Source organism: Syzygium oleosum, unplaced genomic scaffold, assembly GCF_021117445.2.
Source record: "Syzygium oleosum isolate NSW1041296 unplaced genomic scaffold, Sole_v2.1 Sole_v2.51, whole genome shotgun sequence".
In the NCBI taxonomy this organism is placed as follows: Eukaryota; Viridiplantae; Streptophyta; class Magnoliopsida; order Myrtales; family Myrtaceae; genus Syzygium; species Syzygium oleosum.
In genome coordinates this window covers 435,117-448,522 of record NW_026607535.1, presented here as the reverse complement: position 1 = coordinate 448,522, position 13,406 = coordinate 435,117, and the positions used below count along the sequence as shown (strand labels likewise).

The 13,406-nt window shown below is 42.1% G+C and overlaps 1 protein-coding gene across 1 annotated transcript; it reads right to left on the bottom strand.

Moving 5' to 3' along the window:
• Nucleotides 1–6,182: 6,182 nt before the first annotated feature.
• LOC115689577 (formin-like protein 3) lies at nucleotides 6,183–7,972 on the bottom strand. Its single transcript, XM_030615663.2, has one exon. The coding sequence runs from the start codon at nucleotides 6,963–6,965 to the stop codon at nucleotides 6,414–6,416; it is 552 nt and encodes a 183-aa protein (XP_030471523.1). The 5' UTR covers nucleotides 6,966–7,972; the 3' UTR covers nucleotides 6,183–6,413.
• Between the last annotated feature and the right edge of the window lie 5,434 nt (nucleotides 7,973–13,406).

The window sequence follows — 13,406 nt, the reverse complement described above, 5'->3', positions numbered from 1 at the left end:
TGGTACTGGTAGTCCCAGCGATTGCTTGTACTACATGGGTCCGACTGAGGCCCATCGTGCTTTGTCTTTATCATCTTGCCGCTAAAAGCAAATTCACACGTTCAGTTTAACTCGGTTGGGTTAAAAATAAGTTACACGATCTACTTTCTTTTGCCACAAAGTTACGTGATCATACACAATCCCTCATTTTCTAAGTGGTGTTTCGGTCATCCTATAAATGACATGTCATCGGTAATGTGGACCTCGTCTTGATCAAACCTTACCGATTGTACTTCACAGACATACGTGGCAATTTTTGCATCGCGAATGGCATATTCATGTACAAAAAGTAGAAGATGCAAATAGTGTATACAAAATTACAGACGTGCAGTCGGCCTATATTGGGTACTTACCGTTTCTATTTTTGTCAAAGATTTCTCTTGAATACTTGTAACATGACTCATTTGTTTAAATACCTACTTACATGTTTGTCGCCATTATAAGGTAGATTAAATTGTTCTTTGCAACCCTAGCCATTGGCATTAGTTTCTATATATTATGGTTGGGCCTTAAGATCATCGCAATTAATACTCGAACTCTTCTTAACTTTACTTCCTGAAATATGGTTTGGTCAAGTTTCTTGTACTTCACATTAAAACGTAGATATATGTCGAGAATAAAATACAGATGAACGGGAATTAGAAAAAAGGACTTTGAAATTAAACTACTTGAACCAGTAAAAAGGAAGAGATCATTCAAATTTAAGGTATACTGGCTTGAAAATGAAGATTGTTGCAAACTTGTAAGTTCGGTGTGGAGCACTCCCAGAATGGTAAATGAGCATTTGTTGAAGAAATTACAGAAGTTAACAGAGGCCCTAAAGAAGTGGAGCAAGGAAAAGCTCTCCAATGCCCAGAGCCAAACCAATTCCCTGAAAAGGGAGCTCTAGAAGATCATAAATGAGCAGACTTTGCATCGTAACAGGGATAGAGTACAGCAACTGAACAATCAAATCGAAGATATGCAGAAACAAGAAGAAATGTACTGGGGTATGCGCTCTAGAATAAACTGGCGGAAATGGTGTGATAAAAATATTGTTTTTCCATGCAACCACAATTCAAAGGCTCCAGTGAAACAAGATCTCTATGTTGAAATCTATCGCAGAGAAGTGGATTCAAGACCCTACACGATTGAAGCAGATCACGGGGGACTTCTTGATGTCATTATACAGCTCAGTGGGTTCCAAGGACTTTCGGCCAGTATTAGATCAATGCCCCAGCTTGATCTTGCACCGTATGAATCAAAGCATGGTAGAAAATGTGAAAATGTAGGAGGTACAGGATGCAACTTTCCAATTGGGAGCCCTAAAAGCGCTAGGACTGGATGGTCTTAGTGGACAATTCTATCATGATCATTGGGAAATCATTCAGCATGACGTCTTCAATATGGTGAGATCTTTCCTTAACACTGGCATTCTTGACCCTTAATTTAACCGTATTACCCTTATCCCAAAAATCCCTAATCTAGAGAAGTTAGACCAGTTTCAACCCATTAACCTGTGCAACTTTAGTTACAAAATTATTTCCTAGGTATCGTTCAACAGGTACTCACCAACTCAAAGTCTAGAAGAGAAAGAAGAAATTTCAGGCTATTCTAAAATTGGATATAGAAAAGTTCTATGATAGAGTGGAATGGGATTTTCTAAAAGCATGTATGTTAAAAATGGGACTCGGTGAGATATGGGTTTCATGGGCCATACAGCGTGTTACCTCAATCTCTCTTAATATTAAGTTCAACAAGGAACCTCTTTCCTACTTCAAACCTTTTAAGAGGAGTTCGTCAAGAGGATCCATTATCCCCATACTTGTTCATAATTGTGGCCAATGTACTGTCCTTCCTTATGCATAAAGCAGTTGTAAATGGTAGTTTTGAAGGTATCAAATTAAACAGTCTTTGCCCTACATTAACACTTATAGAGTTTGCAGTGACTCTCTTGTTCTTGACGGGAAGATTAGGGACCGTTAGAATTTACCAGCTTTCCAACATCAATATTGTTTCGCCACAAGTCAGGTGGTCAATTTGAATAAGTCAGGATTCTACCGCGGTACCAGATGTCCACAACCTTTGAGAAAGAACATGGCTCAGGAAACGAGAGTGCCATAAATTGATAAAATAGGGAAGTACTTGGGGATTCCATCAGACGGGCCATTATAAAAAGAAAATGTTCATTTGGATCATGGCGTCGATGAACATGAAGCTTGAAGGCCGGAAAGAAAAGTTTATTTCCAAGGCGGTAAAGGAAATTCTAATCAAAGCTGTGTTGCAGGGGTGCAGGCTTTACTATTATGTGTGATGTCAATTTTCAAAATTCAAATGTCCATTTGTAGAGCCATTAAGCAAAAGATAGCATCTGTTTGGTGGAAAACAAATGCATCCAAAGCTGGCTTTCATTGTAAAAAAATGGGAGTTATTGAAACAAAGGAAAGACAAGGAGGCATGGGGTTTAAGGATCTCCTAGCTTTCAACAGAGTTATCCTGGATAAACAAGCTTGGGAGACTCAAAGCCCCAAATGTTCTATGGAGTAGAGTGCTGAAAGGGATATTTTCTTCCATAGTGATTTCTAACGTGTTGGAAAGGGCCCTCACCCATTATGGGTAGGAGCAATCGGTTCCAAGGTGGGCCGGTTCCACAAACTGGGTGTAGGATACCTAAAACTTCGACTAAGCACAAGCCATCTTTGAGTCTAATAACTAAGGGCCTATTTGGTTCAGCTTTTGGGAAATGTATTTGGCAAAATGCAAAGACCTTTGAACTAAAAGGGTTTTCCGAAATGCAAGTAATGTTTGGTGATGTGTATTTTAAAATCACATTTGAAAATAACTTTACCCTAAATACGGTTTGGTAAAAATTATTTGTAAAAAGGCTTTTGCTGATATTTAAATAAAAAAAAAAGTTGGCGACCGACCACCACCGGCCAGATCTAGTCGCCGGCCAGCCTCGCCTAACCTCAGGCGAGGCGGCCTGAGGTCACGCGACCTCCGGCGGCGGTCGGCTGGGGGTCTCGCGACCCCGGTGACCGTCGCCTGAGTCGCGCAACCCAGGCGATGCCTAAGGTCCGGCGACCCCAGGCAGCGTTGCTGGGGTCGTGCAACCTCAAGCGGCGATCGCCTGGGGGTTGTGCAACCCCGGCGACCGCCGCCTGGGGTCATGCGACCTCGGGCGTCGCGCGACCCCGGTGACCGCCGCCTGGGGTCACCGGGCCTGAGGCGGTCGCCTGGGTCGCGCGACCCAGACCAAGCGTTGCCGGGGTCGCGCGACCCTCAGGCGACCACGGTGACCACCGCCTGGGGTCGCCGGGCCTCGGGCGGTCTCCTGGGTTGCGCGACCCAGGCGGTGGTCGCCTGGGTTGCGCGACCCAGGCGGTGGTCGCCGGGGTCGAGATAGCCGTTAGGCGGCAGTCGCAGGCCGCCGGACCTCGGTTTGGGGAAGATGAACAGTGTCGATGAACAGTGCAAGTTGCATTCAAAATATGCAACTTCCCAAAGCACCTCCGGTGGAGCATTGGCCAAAGGTCCCTTGGGGAGCATTTCAAATGCAATTGCATCTCCCCAAAGTAAGTAAAAAAAATTACCAAACACCATTTGCATTTGGCCAAGGGACTTTAAAGTCCAAATAAACATTCCAAATGCTGAACCAAACGGGGCCTAAAACTCCTCTATCCATTCTATGCTCATGATTTGGTGGGTGTAGCAACAGATTCTATTAGAACCTTGTATTACTATGGATTTACAGAATCTCCCCCATAGCTGGCTCTTTGGTTGGTATTCCTATTTAATGTGATCAAGAATAGGAGTAAAATAATGGGACGGTAATGTATGGAATTTAATTCCACATGACGTACCCAAGTAATCACTTAGGAAGTAAGCGTTCCTATTCCTTGCACCTCCGATAGTAATTAATGCACATCTCCCCAAAGACAAGCAATTCATAATTTCGACAAATACATTGTTGCATGTCACATCACCATCGCCCTGAAACTCATCATCCATTCCCAAAAAGATGCACACGAGTCGAGCTATTCATGAGATGCTGGAACTGGAGTCAATGAATACTTGAGCACATATTCAAGAGATGCTGGAACTGGAGTCAATGAATACTTGAGCTGTGCTCAATTCTTCTCAGAGTTAGAGGCAAATTCAGGTAGCTCGAAAACCGAGTCAAGTCGATCTCAAATAGAGCTCTATCGAGTTCAAGTCAAGTTAAGCTCGAGTGAGAAAGGAAGTGTCATCATTAGAAAAGACCGATAGACTTAACGATAACGAATTCAATTTATTTATTCTATCCCCTGTTTCTCCTTGCAGTTTTTTGTACTAAGGTCTAACAAATTTACCAGTTGTTTTCTATAAGGAAACTTGATACTGCCCCCAGATAATCAAGCCGGCAATGCCGCTTCACGCGTAAGTATTTAGTTTGACTTGGTAAACAAGTTCTCAAGACGTGTTCATCCATTTAGGAATTGTTTTGGAGACCAAATAGAAAACGCCAAGAGAGTTAGGTCCTGGACACGGAAGACAGCCATAAGATAAATCCGTCCCCATAAGAACAGTCTGTGGCTTGATTTAATATCTATTTGTTATTATTTCTTTTCTTGAAGCCAGCGTCCAAGCCAAGATGTGATGGAAAAAGTTAACACCTTTACAACGCAAACATGACCTAAAAGGCTGCAACTTCTCAGGTCAACCCAGCGACATACTTCATTAAACAATCGACCAATTCAATGATAGAATACGAACAGCAACTGCATATCCTGGTCACACCCTCACTGAAGATTGAACTTGAAGCATTCACAGTCGAGTCCAGAACAAACCCAGTATTTTTTTTTTTTTTTGAAAGTCCCTTTCGATGCTAACCATAATCAAACTCATCACTTCCCGATTCAGCAAACACACAGCTGGTAACCAAAGTCAGCAACATGTGCATTCATGTCACACCAACCATATTCGACCGCTTACTAAGAACACAAAATCTAATGGATGACTACGCTTCGCTTCCCGACCAAAAAGAAAAACGCAGTTAACCACGTGACTGGCTGGGAGACTGAAACAAATCCATTGACATCTTCAAAACATATTGATAGCCACAAAACAGGGCGGTGCTTAAACACTGTTTCTGTTGGGAGTCTACACAGAAAGTGTCTCAACTCAGCAACACATCTGAAGCACAATGACGGGTGAAGGGGAAATAGATAGGACAGAAAAGAATGCTGCTGATACAGTCGATACAGTAATCTTGCCACACAACAAATTCCTCGCATAAGCACACACGCACACCCCGCCCAGCACACACGCGCACACAAATAGAGAGATCTTTAAGCAGTCAATTATAAGATATTCCACCAAGAATGGAGTGCTGTAGGAAATTACCCAGAAATGACAATGAAGCAGTTTGGAATGGCTCAGAAGAGTGCATTTAAATTCAATGACGAAGGATTTCCTCTAACGGCTTATAATAAACCGAAGTTGTGCTCAGAAATATGGACAAATCCTGTATAGTTGACAGCTAATAATGAAAAGAAACTGCATCATTTGAATTTCAGAAACAAATCTCACGATTGAACTTCTGCAAAAGTGCAAAGGCTGTATTTCTACCACAGTCCTACTACGGCGGACCTATCGCTTCTAAGTTTCATTCTATTCAACAGTTTTCTAGATGAGGCTAGCTAAGTGACAATACCTAGCATAAGTTTCATGAGCAACTAGGATGGTAACTCAGAAGGCAATATTATTCGAATTAAGGATGGAGATTCATATCAGCAATGACATCCAGCGCAAAATAATCTTGCTGACCAGCTAATTTCTCTTGTTAAATTGTCGACCACAACTCCACAATTGAATCTCAGACGATGAGTAAATGAGAAGAAACAGCTCCATTAGGGTCAATAGATAGCAATAACATCATTGGGAATGGGAATGTAATGTTATTTCTCTTACCTCTGTAGCCCAACAAAATTCTCATCCTATCCATAAATTTCCTAGCTTGCCCATGCAAATGATACCAGCTCTGATGGTATTCAGAGTTACGAAAACAAGCACTGACTATCAGGGCCAGCAACAAATCTTCAACTCTCTGTCAATACATAATGCACGCAAGGAGAAAATGGTAGAAGATCATATGTGAAGAATGAAGATATTGAGACAAAGGATAAGAAAGCGGCAATCACCAATTACAGATACATAAAAAATAAAAATCAAGGTCTCTGATGATCGATGTATGCTACAGTCAATTTGCAATTGCTATCTATCAACAACCTCTCGTCTCAATGGTTCCTCTGGCCATTCACAAATGAACTCCTCCTGTTAGTCCTCCAACAAAACAATCTCATCAATGAACCACATCTCCACCCTTGTACTTCAATTGAACCAATGTCGAACTCTCATGGACATGTTTCATATCTAACCTTAATTTTCATCAGCTGCTTTCTCTTAAATATCAAAAACCCCGCGACGAAAATCTGCAAAACCGAAGCTATGCCAATAAATAACAACCCCAGCTTCTTGCCTGTATTGATCTTGTCTTCACCCCGTGGCGGGGGCCTCCTGCTTCTGTTATTATTTGCACCATGCCACCGATTATCTGACGGATGCGACGATCTCTTTGTGCTGTTGTTATTTCCTAAAAAGTGGGGCGACGGCAGAGTGTCTGGTGGCGAAGTCGACGGAGGGGGGGGAGTTAATGGAGACGGCGGCGGCGGCGGTGGTGTCGACGGTGGCGGTGGGGATGGAGACGGCGGAGGAGGCGGTGGGGGCGGAGGAGGAGGAGGAGGCGGCGGGGGCGGCAGCGGAGGAGGAGGTGGGGGAGGGATCAAAGGTGGAGGTGACAGTTGAGCGTCGGGTGCATTCTGGGATTGAGACTCAACTACAATGGCCCAGATTGCAAATACAGACACCAGAATCACAACAAAATGAGCTGATAACAACGACTCCATGAAACAACACCAGCACAAACAACTACAACAAGAACTTCGGGGAGATTCTCAATGCAAATGAAATCTTCTGTTCGCCTGTCTTGAGCTGAGAATGACCCCACTTCATCGATCTTTTCCCCTGCTCACCTCTTGAAGCCAGAAACACAAAAATCTCACCTTTCCGTCGAACAAGATGAGATTCGGGGACGATCAAGCGGAATCGATCGACCCTTTTGCCCCGAACGCCGAAATTCCTCCTTCCCGGTCTCTAATTTGGATAAAAATAGAAAATAAAAAAAAAAGAACTCCCTCGATTCGGAGATTGGAAACCGGAGGACTAGGGTTTGTGACGACGGGGGCGATTCAAGAACGTCGTCCTCGGGAAGCATCAAAGAGAATGGCGTGATGGGTCGAGCTGGGAAGGTGTTTTCTGCTCGTAAGTTGGGACAGATGGCCGAAGAAATCACACAAGGTGAAGGAAGAGCTGATTCAACAAAAAAAAAACAAAAACAGGGCTTTCGTTTTCAGATCGATCGATCGACTGCTAAACAGGGCAGTTGTGTGGAAGGATCTTTGAAAAATGGGGGGGGGGTGGGGCTGCTTGGTTCTTCGACCGATCTTCCAACCTCAATAATGGGGGTTTCACCGAAAAACCGAAAGACAAAAGAAGAGAAAAAAACAAGAAATTATGTTGCTGTCTAATTTTGGGGGGGGGGTAAAAAGCCTAGGAAAGGAATCTAAAACCCTGTTTTGGGAGCAGAATCCAGAAGGGACGGTAACAGAATCAGAGAGCTACCCAAGAGAGGAAGGAGTCTCCGGCGGGATCAATGTCAAAACTCTCAAATCTTGGGAACGTGATCTTGACCATCATCAGATCAAAGGTGACACACAGGCTTCTTGGATTCGATGGTTTCTACACTAGAAGTAGACTGTATCCTTTGTACAGATAATCAATAGCGGATAAATAGGGTGTTTGGAAATTGCGAAAGATAATCTCGGACCGGGATTGTTTTGGTTACAATAAATCCACCGCTTTGATGGATCTTTCACTCTTACCGGATGAGCTTATTCGTTGGCCCCGATAAACCAAACGCTCGTTTTTCGGATTATGGCATCATGATTTTTTCTTGCACCGGTCATTGCAGAGAATGAGAAAGAGAGTTACGATTATACATGTACGTGGGGTTGGATAAAAACTTTGATTGACTTGTGGATATTAAAAGGGTCTCGACATGAGCGGTTTGAAGCTTGAGACGCCATTTATTTCGCGAAAAGTATTTTCCTTTTTTTTTCGGCATTTGAATCACTAAGGAAAATGAGTAAACGAAAAATCAATTTTTAAATTCAGAAAAATGATTTCCTCAATAAAAAAATCAAAAATCATTTTTTAAAATATGACTAAATATCAGTGCTTGGATCAGAAATCTTGCATTTAGGCGCAGGAACCCTAATGCTTGCTTTCAGACCCTTGGCAACGAACTCGAGTCTAAAGGCCAAGGTCGGATCCACTGAGTCCATCAAGGCTAAGGGCGAGCCAAAGAGGCCAGGCTTAGAACCTTGGTGCTCGGGCCTAGGTCCACAGAAGTTGAGCTCGAGTCCACAGAGGCCATCATTTGTGGATTTGGGTACAGCCGCCAAGAAGCCGAACACACGCATCATGGTCCAGGGCATGGCTGGCAAGGACTCTAGCATAGGCATTGGGGTCTCAAGCCCGACCTCTATGGACCAAGCCTTAAGCAACAATGATGGGTACAGGAACTAGGTACCCGGGCATGTGCACCAAAGTCCCCAGCCCAATCTCCATTTATCTAAGCCTGGCCTTAATTGACACAGGTTTGAGCAATAGTGACTTGGGCGTGGAGCCATACATAAGGCATGGCCGTCAGGGACTTGGGAACCTGAGCGCCGGTGACTTGAGCATGGGAGTAGGTAGTTGCGCATGGCTAGAGACCTAAGCACACGCACTGGGGTTCTAAGTTGAACCTCTTTGGACTTGGGTTCGGCCTTAATGGGTTCAGACTTGGCATATGTAGACTCAGTCCTAAATGTCAGTGACTTGGGTGCGAGTGTTGGGTTCTCGGGCATGGCAGCCAAGGACCCAACCCCCCAGCACCGAGGTATTGGGCCTGGCCTTCATGGACTCAAGCCTAGTTTCAAAAGACCCCAAACTCGAGGTCTCGTGACATAGGGGTAAGAGCCGAGTACTCCGGCACAGAAAATGGGGTCTTGGGCCCAACCTCAAGGGACCTAGGCCCCTCTTTTGTGGACCCAAGCCCGACCGTCAAGGAATCGGTCCCGACCTTGATGGACTCGGGATCGGGAGCTGGAGACTAGGGTATGGCCGCTAGGGACCTGGGTACGAGTACTAGGGTTTCGGACATGGCCGCATTGGGGGACTTGGGCATGAGCACTAGGTTTCGAGCCTAGCCGCGGAGGAAATTATCTTGGCCTTAATGGACTCGGGATCTAGAACCGAGTATCAGGGCATGGTTTTTGGAACTTGGGCATGAGCCTCAAGGTCTCGGCATGGCTGCTGGGACATAGGCACGGACACCGGGGGTTTCGGGCACGAGTGTCGAGGTTCCCGTGCCCAAGCGCCGAGGCCTCTAATCAAAACATCGTTGTCTAGTCATATGATGGAAAAACAAAAGCTTTCATTAAGATTTTCTCGTTATATCGAGATTTGTATTAATTATCATTAGAAGAGTAAGTGGAAGGAGAAGAGCTTACAATTTTTTGAATTGAAGCGTAGGTTTTTCTGTTGACTATTAGAAAGATTTTTTGTAGACTCATTTTCCTAATCAATTCAAACGTCGGAAATGAGGAAAAAGTTTTCCAATTGAAAAATTTCCTTTAAATAAACGGAGTCGGAATGAGTTGAAATCTAATCAAAATAATAATGCTTTCAAATCCAGTTGAAAAGCTTATTTCGAATTTCTTTTCATTCCAGAGAAATCTCTTACTTATTATTATATAAATAAAGATTAGAGCGATATAAATATTTTACCAGCTACCTCATCGTGGTTAAATTCCAACTTCCTCCTCTCATCTTCATTCTTTCCAATTCGATTGAAACACTATTCAAAATACATTCAAAGCGAAATTACAAGCACCTGCTTCTCACGAATTGGCGATTTTTTAAGGTATTATTCTTATTTTCTATCAAAGCCCTAACAATTAAAAAAATTTCATTTGATAAAGAAAGACCACATCTGCTGATTACGACAAATCGTACTGAAACACCAAATATTGCTGTAGATATGCTCGATTTGTCTTCTTTTTTTTTTCAATCAAAAAGGTGCTTATCGACTTTTCCCAAAGAAGTATTGCAAAAATAATCTATATAAAGTAACGGAAAAATTGTTTACTAATCAATTCAGGATGAACTTCAAAGTTCATGTGTAAAATCTTCAAGAAATTCATAGTCTTCCGAACACTTGTTAAGCATATTTGATTATGAATCTTTTAATTTTTAAGACAACGATTACACATAACGGGAGAATAGCCATAAAAAACTCTAAACATACTTTAATTATTCGATCCTTTTGCTATGCATCCTCAAATGAAAAAATTAAAATCGAAGACTCTCTTCTATCTTTTATTTTTTCCTTTTCATCAACAAATAAAATGCTCTTCACACGTTAGTGCCAGCTACCCTCCGATCACATCGCCGACTTCGAACTCCAAATTAATTTATTTATTTTTGCAATTAGTGATGTCGGCAATTCTCATGCTTATCAAATGATAAATCTAATCAGCAAAGGAACAAAAGGGGCTTCGACCTATTTTAGTGGATCTCACTTCCTTCCCTGCAAAGATTCACATGTATTCCTCAATTTAAAATTAATCACACAACACCATTTTCCCTTTATTGTTCATCGAAGTCACATATGTTCTGCGCGTCGGTCCATTCTTTATTTGATTAGCATATAGTATTTTTCTTCCATTTATATACGGCTTATAGTATTTTTTGCATGCGCGTTTACAACTCTCCCTCGACAGCTCATTCCTACGAACCCACAATTATATGTGCCAGAAGCTGCTTCAGGTCCAGCCGATATGAAGAGATCATGCCATCAAATATAGAAGTTGAAAAAGAACATAAAATAAGCAAAATCCAACCGCGTGTTGTACCATATAATTGTTCCATTAAATGCTATAATCCATCTTGCAAATTATCAAATATAGCTTTTCTATAGCAATGTCTAAGAGTTTGGAGAAAACATTCTACCTCGCTCCCAACATAAACTTGGTAAGCCCGAAACCGTGGCGACTCTATGGCTCCGCTTGTGTCGCAGGAAAATGAATGATTTGAAAAACATTTTCTTGAAAATGATCCCTCATATGGCTCGAAATAATTAACCAATGAAAAAAAACTATCGGCATCGATAACAATTTATGTTTGAAATAATGATGAAAATATTTTTCGTTTATTAATTTTTACTAGCGATATAAGCTATCACTTGTAGGAAAATTCTTGCCAAATTATTCATTTCCAGTGAAGCAAGCAGAGTTTACGTAACAAAAGATTTTCGATCTTGTTATTTTCCAAGCCGACTGTTCTAATCATCGCCTAAACGTGAAACTTAAGAGAGTATAAGAACGATTTTACCGGGCTGTGAGTTGCGGGCCTTCTTCGTCGGCCCAAGTTTTGACTTTGGTTTGCTTTGGAACGTTTCATGGCCCAAAAATTCAGAATGCCATGATTGAGCACCATAAGTATCTCTCCTTAATGTTGATGAGCATTCTTCCTCCCTTGACGTGTAAATAACTGTATCAACAGGCAAATGATGACAGGATTTCATATTGATTCCACATTAATTAACGTCAAGTTCGTAACTAGATTACTTAGTAGAGATAGCACCGAGTACAAGAGACGTTAGTAATTTAAAACTTAATAAGCTATATCACGAGACGCTAGGACTTAATAAATTTAGGTTAATTGATTGATTCGGTAACTATCCATTACATATCGAAAGGGTTGTACAAATGTGTTCATATTAGCTTTCCTTGCTATTGTTTGCACCAATGATGCTATAGTCAAATTCGGGCTCATACCCTATGTATTGAACTAAAAGGTTGGAGCTTTAGGATTAACATGTTAGACCGTATAACTTCACGACCCAACGATAATAGGCCTTTCATTTGAGTTTCTAGCTTCTACTGAATAATGTTAGGCCGCCATTTGGTTCTGCAATCGAACACAATATCAGATTCGTACCCTCTCAAGAAGAACATAGAAGATCCATGCATTTACATGATTAAGTTTGAACTCGGCGACATGGAGTAACAGACGCAAAGATGAAAAGAGAAGGAGAAAGAAAGCAAAAACGGAAGAGCGAGCATGGGACATCTTTTCCTGGTTTCACATTCCTCTTCATCATCTATTCACATCTAAAGGATCTTTATCTTGTCTATCCACACAGAGAGAGAGAGAGAGAGAGAGAGAGAGAGAGAGAGAGAGAGAGAGAGAGACCTTTCTTCTTTGTCTTGTCACGTCATTATCGGAGAGAGACTCCATGTGTTGAAAATAAAAGAGACTGTGAAAAGGATGCTAGTGGCAACATCGTGATTCTCCCCCCCGGTCCTTTTCTGCTGGCATCTAAATTCGTGACTCGTGAGAGAGAGAGAGAGAGAGAGAGGGAGGGGTGTTGGAATTGCAGAGACAGAGGATGGGAATGAAGGAAGGGGATGGGCCATAAAGAGAGAGAGAGTGTTTTTCCACAATATTGTTATTAAGATCATGCTGCTTTTTTCCATGTGGGGGTATTTTGCCTTGGAAATTGATCGTCCCCTTTGCTCTGTTTTTGCCTTCTTTGAGCCTGAAATTCAGATATCTCTCAACCAGCACGCCACTACCTCTTGAAGGAAACCAAAAAGTTTGTCCCACAATTCAAAATAATTCCTCTGGTCTTGATGTTCGAATAAGAATAGAATAGTAGAGATCTATGGTCATTTTCAAGGGTTTCACAACTAACACTTCTAGCTCTGCACTCAAGCGAGAAAATGGAAGGGGAAGAGAAAGGAGAGTTCACACTAGAGCTGATTATAAGAAAGAGTTAGCTATTTGTTTGTAATTGTGATAGTGCTCTTTCCTATTTTTATAGTCTAATCTGCATGTGTTCTTTCGAACCCGTGAAACTTGCGAAACGTGGCATAATCTGCATGATTGTATACATTTTAAGTGCTGTTCCGATACGTAAAGTTCATTTGAGTTTCAAGTTTCAAAACTTGTGACAGAGAGTAGATTTAAGATGCAGAAACATACCCCTAATTCAACTCATGCATTGGTGAAGAGTACAATATCATATACATTGAACACTCAAAAAAGAAAAAAAATGAAAGTGTCTAAATCTTTGGCTACTTCACATTATGTTCTGAAGTTCAGCTAATTTTGCTTTGCCAGTGCAAGCACAAGACCGAGGCGATAAAGGCGTTTGGATAATGCGGGTGTCTTTGGGT

What these genes read in the sequence shown, in the direction of transcription:
- LOC115689577 (XM_030615663.2), bottom strand. Translation starts at nt 6,965, where the DNA reads ATGGAGTCGTTGTTATCAGCTCATTTTGTTGTGATTCTGGTGTCTGTA.